General features: G+C 42.3%; 1 protein-coding gene across 4 annotated transcripts in view; it reads right to left on the bottom strand.

Annotated features, from left to right (window-relative positions):
- LOC118372874 (glucocorticoid receptor) overlaps window positions 1–12,971 on the bottom strand; it is a 112,162-nt gene that overhangs the window by 16,585 nt on the left and 82,606 nt on the right. For all 4 annotated transcript variants that reach the window (XM_035758901.2, XM_035758898.2, XM_035758900.2 and 1 more), the window contains 4 exons: window positions 11,918–12,034; window positions 10,593–10,871; window positions 2,573–2,717; window positions 55–185 (listed from right to left, as the gene is read on the bottom strand). In XM_035758901.2, coding sequence (XP_035614794.1) covers window positions 55–185; window positions 2,573–2,717; window positions 10,593–10,871; window positions 11,918–12,034 — 672 coding nt within the window. The remainder of the gene's footprint in view (window positions 1–54; window positions 186–2,572; window positions 2,718–10,592; window positions 10,872–11,917; window positions 12,035–12,971) is intronic.

Raw genomic sequence — 12,971 nt, 5'->3', positions numbered from 1 at the left:
TAGTATACAAATCATACTGTATAACTAAAAATCACTGTAAATGTTGTACTGTACCTGTGCTGAGCAGCAGTAGGACTTTCATACACAGGTACTCGTCATAGGACACCTGCAGCCTCACAAACTCTGTGGAAATCTTCAGCATCTGCTCACACTGGTCGGTCATGTATGGCAACTTCATCCTCTCACTGACACACACACACACACACACACACACACACACACGATAATCAACACCTGTTTCCAGCTGCAATCGACATAGTGTAATGAATGTTCCGCCTATGATACAGCTGGAGAAACAGAGCGTTGACACTCTGGGCTGTGAAATCAGCCCTTATTGGATGGACAGTATGTCCTTTCTCTTCACTTTGTCCAGGATATATATACAGTACCAGTCAAAGTTTTGGACACACCTACTCATTCAAGGGTTTTTATTTATTTTGTACTATTTTCTACATTGTAGAAGAAGAGTATGAAGCGAGGACCAGCCAACGAGAGTGTACAGGTAGCAGTGGTGGGTAGTATATGGGGCTTTGGTGACAAAAACGGATAGCACTGTAATAGACTGCATCCAATTTGTTGAGTAGGGTGTTGGAGGCTATTTTGTAAATGACATCGCCGAAGTCGAGGATCGGTAAGATGGTCAGTTTTACGAGGGTATGTTTGGCAGCATGGGTGAAGTATGCTTTGTTGCGAAATAGGAATCCAAATCTAGATTTAACTTTGGATTAGAGATGTTTTATGTGAGTCTGGAGGGAGAGTTTACAGTCTAACCAGACACCTAGGTATTTGTAGTTGTCCACATATTCTAAGTCAGAACCGTCCAAAGTAGTGATGCTGGACGGGCGGGCAGGTGCAGGCAACGATCGGTTGAAGAGCATGCATTTAGTTTTACTTGTATTTAAGAGCAGTTGGAGGCCACGGAAGGAGAGTCGTATGGCATTGAAGCTCGTCTGGAGGGTTGTTAACACAGTGTCCAAGGAGGGGCCAGAAGTATACAGAATGGTGTCATCTGCGTAGAGGTGGATCAGAGACTCACCAGCAGCAAGAGCAACATCATTGATGTATACAGGGAAGAGAGCCGGCCCAAGAATTGAACCCTGTGACACCCCCATAGAGACTGCCAGAGGCCCGGACAACAGGCCCTCAGATTTGACACACTAAAATCTATCAGAGAAGTAGTTGGTGAACCAGGCGAGGCAATCATTTGAGAAACCAAGGCTGTTGAGTCTGCCGATGAGGATGTGGTGATTGACAGAGTCGAAAGCCTTGGCCAGGTCAATGAATAGGGCTGCACAGTATTGTTTCTTATCGATGGCGGTTAAGATATAGTTTAGGACCTTGAGCGTGGCTGAGGTGCACCCATGACCAGCTCTGAAACCAGATTGCATAGCGGAGAAGGTACGGTGGGATTCGAAATGGTCGGTGATCTGTTTGTTAACTTGGCTTTTGAAGACTTTAGAAAGGCAGGGTAGGATAGATATAGGTCTGTAGCAGTTTGGGTGAAGAGTGTCCCCCCTTTAAAGAGGGGGATGACCGCAGCTGCCTTCCAATCTTTGGGAATCTCAGACGACATGAAAGAGGTTGAACAGGCTAGTAATAGGGGTTACAACAATTTCGGCAGATAGTTTTAGAAAGAAAGGGTCCAGATTGTCTAGCCCGGCTGACTTGTAGGGGTCCAGATTATGCAGCTCTTTCAGAACACCAGCTGACTGGATTTTGGAGAAGGAGAAATGGGGAAGAATTAGGCGAGTTGCTGTGGGGGGTGCAGTGCTGTTGACCGGGGTAGGGGTAGAAAAATGTTTATTGAAATTCTCAATTATAGTAGATTTATCGGTGGTGACAGAGTTTCCTATCCTCAGTGCAGTGGGCAGCTGGGAGGAGGTGCTCTTATTCTCCATGGACTTTACAATGTCACAGAACTTTTTTGAGTTTGTGTTGCAGGAAGCAAATTTCTGCTTGAAAAAGCTAGCCTTGGCTTTTTCTAATATGAACTTGGTATTTTACCAAATAGCCCTATCTTCTGTATACCACCCCCACCTTGTCACAACAGAACTGATTGGCTCAAATGCATAAAAAGGAAAGAAATTACACAAACAAGGCACATCTGTGAATTGAAATGCATACCAGGTGACTACCTCATTAAGCTGGTTGAGAGAATGCCAAGAGTGTGCAAAGCTGTCATCCAGGCAAAGGGTGGCTACTTTGAAGAATCTCAAATATAAAACATATATTTTTACTTGTTTAACACTTTTGGGTTACTACATGATTCCATGCGTGTTATTTCATAGTTTTGAGGTCTTCTACAATGTAGAATATAGTATAAATAAAGAAAAAAAACCTGGAATGAGTAGGTGTGCCTAAACTTTTGACTGGCACTGTATGTAATACACTGTATATATATGCATCAGTGTTTCATTCAGGCAATCCATATCATAAAGAGGGTTTAACTATTGATTCATAGAAACCCACTTACCACCCAGGCTGACCTTTCTCATCTCCAGTGCCCCCAGTCAGCTACAGCCCTCCTAGGTGTATTCCTGACCCCTCTCCATCTCTGACTCTCTGAACTTACTCATTAATAACCAGGTCAGGGGCGAAGCACAACATCCCCCCGTTACACTGCTGGTAGGAGCGCCAGCCCAAGCCGAACGACATGAGGAACAGCCAGGAGCACTGCAGCAGGGTCATCTGGTCATCCAGGTGAAGGTTCCGGAACCCTGTACAAAACAGACAACCCACAGAGCATTAGTCAGGATTGCAGTGTTGTTAGTGCTATTCTTTTGAGTGAGCTATAATGCTGATAAAATTATACACACGGTTTATTAGGTACACCCATGTAGTACCGGATAAAACCCCCCTTTGCCTCCAGAACAGCCTGAATTAGTTGGGCATGGAAACGTGGCTAAATTGGTATAAAGGGACCTAACGTGTGCCAGGAAAACAGGCAGGATGGGGCCATGGACTTATGCTGCTTACACAAACTCCTGACTGCCAACAGCATGACAACAGGATCCAGTATTCGTCAGACCAGACAGTGTTTTTCTACTCCTCAATTGTCTATTGGAGGTGCTTCTTCTTGTTTTTAGCTGATAGAAATGGAACCCAGTGTGGTCGTCTGCTGAAATAGCCCAGCCGTGACAACGACCAACGAGTTATGTGTTCCGAGATGCCATTCTGCACACCTCAGTTGTACTGAGCCATTATTTGCCTGTTTGTGGACTGCCTGTTAGCTTACACAATTCTTGCCATTCTCCTTCGACCTCTCATCAACGAGTTGTTTCCACCCACAGGTCTTCCGCTAACTGGATGTTTTTTCTTTGTCACATCATTCTTGGTAAAACCTTAGACACTGTTCTTCGTGAAAAGCCAAGGAGGCTGGTCATTTTTTAGATGGAACAGGCACGCCTGGCACCGACAATCATACCACGCTCAGTCACTTAGAATGGGCAAATTGAGTGTCCTAACGTTCAATTGAACATAATTTAATATCTCCATGCCCATCTGCCTGCTTAATATAGCAAGCCACGACCACGTGACTTTAAGAGCAAACCATTTTCATGAATAGGGCGGTTTACCTCTAACTGGCCATATACCTAAATTAACTGAATATGTTAATTTGATAAAAACATTGATATAATAAGACCAAGGTAAGACTAAGATATGTCATTTTAATACACTGTACTGCAGTGTTGTTATTAGTGGTCTTTCAAATAACAATTCTGATCCAATTATACAGTACATGTTTATTTGATCAGAACATTGCCATGCTGTGGAGCACAAATATACCAGGGGGCAGAATTTGAACCGGTTTCTGCATAGTTACTATGATGTAATTTCAACAACTGTTACCCACTTGGACGTTGTCTGTTTGAACAATCTCAAGATGAGAAATATTATTTTGGAGTTACCAGCTTAGCTGAGCGAAGGATTCCTTGAATGTGCAAAACCACTGTGCGCTTCCTCGATATCGAAATACCATTAGAAATGCAGCGCGGCAAATTCAAAAAATATATATAAAATTCTAACTTTCATTAAATCACACATGTAAGATACACTCGTTGTGAATCCAGTCAACATGTCAGATTTTAAAAAGGCTTTTCGGCGAAAGCATAAGAATCTATTATCTGATGATAGCACAACAGTCAACAAAGAGGGTAGCATATTTCAACCCTGCAGGCACTACACAAAACGCAGAAATAAAATATAAAACATGCATTACCTTTGACGAGCTTCTTTTGTTGGCACTCCAATATGTCCCATACACATCACAATTGGTCCTTTTGTTCGATTAATTCCGTCCATATATATCCAAATGTCAATTTATAAAGCGCGTTTGATCCAGAAAAACTTCCAAAATGCGCAACGTGACTACAAAATATTTCAAAAGTTGCCTATAAACTTTGCCAAAATAGTTCAAACTACTTTTGTAATACAACTTTAGGTATTTTTAAACGTTAATAATCGATCAAATTTTAGACGGGTCTATCAGTGTTCAATACAGGAAGACAACAAACCATGCTACTTTTCACGTCTTGCGCACTCTCAACAGTGTTACCCAGTTCGTAGACGGCCTACTTCTTCATTGCACAATTGAATAACCTCAACCAAATTCCAAAGACTGGTGACATCCAGTGAAAGCGGTAGGAACTTAAAACAGGTTCCTAAGAAATATCATTTGCCAATGAGAACTCAGTGAACAGACAGAGACCAAAAAAATAAACGGTTAGTCCTCGGGGTTTTGCCTGCTACATAAGTTCTGTTATACTCACAGACATGATTCAAACAGTTTTAGAAACTTCAGAGTGTTTTCTATCCAAATCTACTAATAATATGCATATCTTATATTCCTGGCATGAGTAGCAGGAAGTTGAAATTGGGCACGCTATTTATCCAAAAGTGAAAATGCTGCCCCCTATACCTTAAGAAGTTAAGCATGTCCCAGTTTAGGTCACCTAACAGTATAAACTCTGAAGATAGATGGGTGACTACGAAGATCAATTCACATAGTGTCCAGGGCACAGCTGGGGGCTGAAGGGGGTCTATAACAACCGACAAGAGTGTGAGACTTGTTTCTGGAAAGGTGGATTTTTAAAAGTAGAAGCTTGAATTGTTTGGGCACAGACCTGGATAGTATGACAGAAATCTGCAAGCTATCTCTGCAGTAGATTGCAACTGCGTCCCCTTTGGCAGTTCTATCTTGTCGGAAAATATTATAGTTAAGGATGGAAATGTCAGGATTTTTGGTGGCCTTCCTAAACCAGGATTCAGACACGGTTAGGACATCCGGGTTGGCGGAGTGTGCTAAAGCAGTGAATAAAACAAAGTTAGGGAGGAGGGTTCTAATGTTAACATGCATGAAACCAATGCTTTTACGGTTACAGAAGTCAACAAATGAGAGCGCCTGGAGAATGGAAGTGATGATGGGGGCTGCAGGGCCTGGGTTAACCTCTATATCACCAGAGGAACAGAAGGGGAGTAGGATAAGAGTATGACTAAAGGTTAAAAGAACTGGTCGTCTAGTGTGTTGAGAACAGAGTAAAAGGAGCGGGTTTCTGGGCATGGAAGGATAGATTCAAGGCATAATGTACAGACAAGTGTATGGTAGGATGTGAGTAGTGGAGGTAAGCCTGGGCATTAAGTGACGATGAGAGAGGCTTTGTCTCTAGAAGCACCATGCGGTCACCACGTGTGGGGGGTGGAACAGGACTAGCTAAGGAATATTGAGCAGGGCTGGAGGCTCTACAGTAAAATAAGACAAAATGTACTAACCAAAACAGCAATAGACAAGGCATATAGACATTAGGGAGAGGCATGTGAAGCCAAGTAATCATAGGGTCCAGTGAGTAGCTAGGCGAGCTAGAGGCACGGAGATTCACACAGCTAGCAAGTCAGTGCTAGCAGATGGGCCTCAGGGGGACGTCAAAACGCAAGAGCCTGTTGAAACCCCCTCGGACGGTTACATCGGCAGACCAGTCGTGATGGACCGGTGGGTCCAGGCCAATTGTCAAAAGAGGTATTGAAGTCCAGGGATTATCTGATGGATTTCTTCAGCTAGCCGGGAGATGGGCCTAGCTCGAGGCTAACTCCAGGCTAAATGAGGTACACCTGCATTGCTTGGTGTTTGGGGTTTTAGGCTGGGTTTCAATGATCTGCAATGACCCGGAGTAAAGGTTCAAAGATTGCGGTAGGAATCCGGAGATATGGATTCCTACAAATAAAAAAAAGCAGTCCGATATGCTCTGGGTTGATATTGCGCTGTGCAGGCTGGCAGGAGTTGACCGGGCTGAAGCTGGCAGATGTCCGAGTTAAAGGTAATGACCGCTAGCAGTGGCTAACTGACTACTAGCTAGTTAGCTGGCTAGCTTCTGAAAGGGGTTACAGTTCTAAAGTATAAAGAAATAGCAGATCCACACCACATTGAGTGAGGCGTGTTGCAGAAGAGTATGTCCAGTCCGTAGATGGAAAATGAGATAAAAAATATAGAAAATATATACAAGGGATGGGACAAGACAATAAAAAGCATCCCACTGCTACGCCATCTTGGAAAAGTTATTGCAAACAGGATGCATGTTTTGGAATATTTGAATTACGTCCAGGCTTCCATCTTGTCACTCAATTAGGTTAGTATTGTGGACTTACTACAATGTTGAGCCATCTTCAGCTTTTCTATCACAGCCATTAAACTCTGTAACTGTTTTAAAGTCACAATTTGCCTCATGGTGAAATCCCTCTGCGGTTTCTTTCCTCTCTGGCAACTGAGTTAGGAAAGGCACCTGCATCTTTGTAGTGACTGGGTGCATTAATTCACCATCCAAAGTGTAATTAATATCTTCACCATGCTCGAAGGGACATTCAATGTCTGCTTTAAAAATTAAAAATAATCTACCAATAGGTGCCCTTCTTTTGAAGGCATTAAAAAACCTCTCTGGCAGTTAAATATGGACAGAAATTAGGTAGCCATACAAAAACTAATGTTAAACACTATTATTGCACACAAAGTCCATGCAACTTAAGCACATTTTTTTAGACTTCACTTATTTAGGCTTGCCATAACAAAGGGGTTGAACATTTAAGTTTTTCACTTTTAATGAATTTATAAAAATTCAGAGAAACATAATTCCACTTTGACATTATTTTTTTATTTTACCTTTATTTAACTAGGCAAGTCAGTTAAGAACAAATTCTTATTTTCAATGACGGCCTAGGAACAGTGGGTTAACTGCCTGTTCAGAGGCAGAACGACAGCTTTGTACCTTGTCAGCTCGGGGGTTTGAACTTGCAACCTTCCGGTTACTAGTCCAACACTCTAACCACTAGGCTACCCTGCCGCCCCAATATGGGGTATTTTTGTGTAGGTCAGTGATTGTTTTATAAATAAAAAATATTCAGGCTGTAACAACAAAGTGTGAATATTTTCTGGAGGAAGTGTAAGCAGTCAGAGCAGAGGCATTAAATCTCCTCCTGGATCAAGATTCCTTTTGCCTAAATTGTTTTGAAACAGTGCACTTCTGGCTATACCGTATATCCCGGTATGAAACAAACGCCCAACCCTATATTCCATTATTATTAAAAACAATTATAAAGCTCGATACATTTTTTTTAAGTTAACCACGACCCTGCAGAAATGGAATTAGCATTATAAAGAAGGAAATCTGGCAGTTTTATAATATATATATATATACACACACACATACACAGAGTACCAGTCTAAAGTTGACACCTACTCATTCAAGGGTTTTTATTTATTTTTACTGTTTCATACATTGTAGAATAATAGTAAAGACATCAAAACTATGAAATAACACATATGGAATCACGTAGTAACCTAAAAAACGTTAAATATATTTGAGATTCTTCAAAGTAGCCACCTATTGCCTTGATGACAGCTTTGCTGTCTGGAATGCATTTCAATTAACAGGTGTGCCTTGTTAAAAGTTTCCTTCTTAATGCGTTTGAGCCAATCAGTAGTGTTGTGACAAGGTAGGGGTGGTATACAGAAGATAAGGCTATTTGGTAAAAGACCAAGTCCATATTACGGCAAGAATAGCTCAAATAAGCAAAGAGAAACAACAGTCCATCATCACTTTAAGACATGAAGGTCAGTCAATGCAGAACATTTCAAGAACTAAGTGCAGTCGCAAAAAGCGGACACAGACACTGTTCAGAGGAGACTTCGTGAATTAGGCCTTCATGGGACTATCATTTGTTTTTCAACAGGACAATGACCCAACACACCACCAGGCTGTGTAAGTGCTATCTGACCAATAAGGAGAGTGATGGAGTGCTGCATCAGATGACCTGGCCTCCACAATCACCCGACCTCAACCCAATTGAGATGGTTTGGGATGAGTTGGACCGCAGAGTGAAGGAAAAGCAGCAAACAAGTGCTCAGCATATGTGGGAACTCTGTTGGAAAAGCATTCCAGGTGAAGCTGGTTGAGAGAATGCCAAGAGTGTCTAAAGCTGTCAAGGCAAAGGGTGGCTACTTTGAAGAATCTCAAATCTAAAATATATTTAGATTTGTTTAACACTTTTTTGGTTACTACATGATTCCATCTGTTTTTTCCTAGTATTGATGTCTTCACTATTATTCTACAATGTAGAAAATATCAATAAAAACCCTTGAATGAGTAGGTGTCCAAACTTTTGATGGGTACTGTATGTTTTTTGCATTGGGTGAGTCTCAATCCACCAGCATCCGCCGATGTCACGGTGACAGAGCTAGAGCGGTGTTCGTCAGACCATGAGACATCCCAAAAATTTGTACCGTCAGAACGATTTGGCCCACAAACTATTAAGACCAATCTATGGAAAGATGACTCTCACAAACACGATGGTGTTCTCCGTCTTGGGACTCATCTGAAGTAGGTACAGCCGACTTCAGATGAGCAACTTATGGTCAAGTGTGCCAGTGGGTCCTGACAGCGTGGAGCATTGTCAAAAAATCCACTATCATCAACGGGTTTCGAAAGGCTGGACTGCTGCGTGTTGAAGGGGCAGCATGAGCTCAGCGGGGTATTTGCCTCCGGATGAAAGTGACGAGAGCGACAATGAAAACGATCCAACATCGGATGAAGCAATTCTGAGGCTATTCAACTCCGACACCAAAGGAGATGACTTCAGTGGTTTCAGTGCACAGGAGGAGGCTTGGTAGGCTACTGTTTTAATTTTTGTTACAAGCCGTGTTTCGTTAAAGCCTATTTATTTTTGTTACAAGCCGTGTTTCGTTTAAAGGCTGTGTAAAGTTAATTTGTTTCAATGTACCGGTAGGCACCTGCGGCTTATAGACATGTGCGGCTTATTTATGTACAAAATACATATTTTTTAATAATTCAGTGGGTGCGGTTTATATTCAGGTGCGCTTAATAGTCCAGCAATTACGGTAATGGGGAGCCAGTTCCAGCCAATCAGAATGAGTTGTCACCCATAAAATGGCTTTATTACAGACAGATACTCCTCAGTTTTATCAGCTGTCTGGGTAGCTGATCTCAGAAGGATCGCACAGGTGAAGATCCCGCATGTGGAGGTCCTATGCTGGCGTTGTTAGTCTGCGTCCGGTTGGACGTTCTGTGAGGCTGGTAGGCCATACTGTCAAATTCTCTGAAACGCGTTGGAGGCGGCTAATGGTAGAGAAATTAACATTAAATGATCTGACAACAGCTCTAGTGGACAATTGCACACTCCCTCAAAACTTGACATCGTTGGCATTGTGTTGTGTGACAAAACTTATTGTCCCCAGCACATTGCTATGATCATGCTGTTTAATCAGCTTCTTGATATGCCACACCTGTTAGGTGGATGGATTATCTTGGCAAAGGAGAAATGCTCACTAAGAGGGATGCACAAATGTGTGTAAATAATTTGAGAGAAATAAGCTTTTTGTGTGTATTTTTTGTGTGTATTGAACATTTCTGGGACCTCAGATATAGAACAGGCACTTAAGAACGAAGTTCCTTTAGATTGTTTTGGGGACAATCCGTTGTTCCATGTAGTGAATCTGTACTTCAAGTGGTCTTAAAATTCAAAATCAAATTGAAAAATGATCCTTGGTATGACCTTTTTTTAAACAATTCCATATAGCTTAGTAGAACCCCTCCCAGCTTAGTCAGGGCTTAGACTGTTATGGGTTAAGTCAATGTTAAAAGTGACCTTTAATTGCAGTTCAATCATCTCTCATTGTTGAGACTTCAAAAGTGTTGAAGGTCCTTTCAGATCATATTTGATTAACAATGCAATGGTTATGTAAGATTTCTCCACAAGTTATTTCATTCCAGGCCAGTTGGCCGCTGGAAGAGACCAAGGCACAAAGTAAATATTTGGGGCGATTATCAAACCATGCTCCTTCGTTCTCATGATTAGAGGCTGGGGTTCAACTCAATTCCATTCCACAATCAATAAAATGGAAATTCATGAGATGAATACAAAAATATTGTCATTAATTTGCAAGCCACTGGATTTACATTTAGGCCTAGCTCATTTCCTGAATTAACTCGAGTTGAAATGGAATGGACCAAGCCTAGCCCATAATGACTGCTCGTCATATTTGTGCTAAAATGTCCCTGTGTTAATGGAGGTGTACAAGGTGTTCTCACCTGGTAGGGACTTGGCCCATTTGACGGCTGAGACAACCTGCTGTCCGCCCAGCCTGTTGAGGGTGGTCATGAGGCGGGTGGAGGTGTCGGGAATGGTGCTGTCGTAGCCAGAGTAAATGGCCTCCGGCTCAATGGCTTTGAGCAGGGATAGCATGGTGGGTACCAGCTGGGGCATGGACTTGGGGATCAAGGCGCAAGCCCTCTCGTCAGGTGGGGGAGGGTTCGGCTCCATCGTTGTCTGCTGACCTTTTAATCGGATCAGCTTCTTGTTTTTCCTCGCTGCAAAGAGGGAGACAGAGAATAAAAGAGAGCTGATCAGTAATTCTCCTCCCTGTTAGCTATCGTATCTCACTCATCCCAGGTGGTGATAGTGCATAGACCACACAGACACCTTGCCTTCTCTTTTCATAACAATAACATGCAGCCTATAGGATGCCTTATCCGGTTACCTTGGCTACAGTTTACCTCTAACATAAAGGTCGGTCATCTACATTGTGTTAACCCTGAAAAGGTTTTAATAATCGAAAGACTTAAAAAGAGCAACGTAACACGAGAAGAATACAAAATGTATTTTGGACTTGGGTGAAAACCTGTTCTATCAATTTTGTTATAATATGTGGCGCTTGGCAACGGATGAGAGGGTCACCATCAAAAAACCATCTCAGTCTTTCCTATCCTTTTTTTATTTCCTCCATACACGTTTCTATGGCAACTAAGAGCCATTCTGGTACAACCCAAGGTTTTGGTTGTCTGCTTATGCACCCGTATCCATCAAGGTTTTTTCCCCCTCTCTGACTCACAAATAAAATCAACAATTTAATACCCTGCAGCACTGTGAGAATGAACATGTATATAAATAGCATGAAGTGGATTATCGTCATGTCCATTTCCGCAGAGTGCTGCCTCGTTCTTAATGGCATATTTTCGTTCTCACTCGACCATTTAGGCCATATTTCCCTTTACACAAATGTCCACAACCAAACACAGCTGATGTGAACCTTGTATCCATCTTTCTATGGCTCAGGGACATGGGAACAACTGGCTCTGACTGAATGACTGTTGTTGATCACTGGCTCTGACCCTTGTTAAACACTGGGCCAAAGAGGAACCACTGGGTTAGTTTATGTGGCTTAAGTGAATCCAAGAGTTAATCCTACTCCTAATCACAATCGCTATAGGGGACAAAAACATAAAGCCCTACGTTTCAGAGACAACATGCTGTCTACCTTTGCCAGATGACTATGTCTGCCAAAAGACTGAAATAGTGTATACTACCAGTTCACTGATATGAGAACAATATGAATGTGTGTTGGTGCCACTCTTACCTTCCAGATTCATCCCTGCTTGGAGACACTTGCGGAAGCGGCACGCCGGGCAGTTCTTCCTGCGGATCTTGTCTATGATGCAGTCGTTCCTCCCAGCGCACAGATAGTTGTGTTGTCCTGGGGATGGAGGAACATGGTAATTAAAACGACACATTTCACTGCACCTATCCGGTGTGTGACAGTAAAACATTTTTGTTTTTCTCGTTTTTACTAGCAAGAGAGTCTAAGCCAAGCACTGCGGGTTGCCGTTCATGACCTAAAGGTGAATTAAGGTGACAGCTCATTCACTTTTGAGGTTTACACCCCTCCATGGACAGGTAACATAGTAGCCTAAGCTTTTTAAAAACAGAGATAAAGAGATTGTCCCTATGCTGTGGGTGTAATGCAGTTGATAGTGTGGCCTAGTTTTGAAGACGAGTGGGAAAATAATATTGTTTGTATGACAGAGCCTGGAGAATGCCAACTGAACAAAAAATGTTCACCCAGATCAACGCATCTTCTATGGTAGACAGAGGCCATGCTCATGACTAACTAGTTTAATATAAGCAACAAGTAGGCCTACCCAACTGTACTCACATCATCGTTCCCATACAAAAACAACATAGTACATCTACAGATAACATGTTTTATACCAACTATAAATAATGAGATAAAATGCTACACTTTCTAACGATGTGATAGCTTTTTTTGTTTGATCTACAGTCAGAGCATTTAAGTAAAATTTTGTTAAACAGGTTAATATAATACTGTTTTACAGTACCACAACAAATGATTAACCACAGAAAAACACAGCCAAAGCACTGCAGAACAATATCCACCTGGAACCTGCAACATCAAATCCCAGCTAACTGTAATGCAGTGGGTAGTCATGGCAGCAGCAGCCACTGCAAAGCGCAGAGCAAACAACCATCCATAAACTAAACTAAACAGTGCCAGCTGAATCCCCAGAAGCATCTGCTCTCTAATCCCATTTTCATACAGTAGGCTTTTGAGGAGGACTTGGCTGGTGGTAGGTGCTAGGCTAGCCCTGGTTGGCAGGCTTCCTCCAGCCCTG

Source organism: Oncorhynchus keta, chromosome 11 (assembly GCF_023373465.1).
Source record: "Oncorhynchus keta strain PuntledgeMale-10-30-2019 chromosome 11, Oket_V2, whole genome shotgun sequence".
In the NCBI taxonomy this organism is placed as follows: Eukaryota; Metazoa; Chordata; class Actinopteri; order Salmoniformes; family Salmonidae; genus Oncorhynchus; species Oncorhynchus keta.
This window is presented reverse-complemented; position numbering and strand designations above follow the sequence as displayed.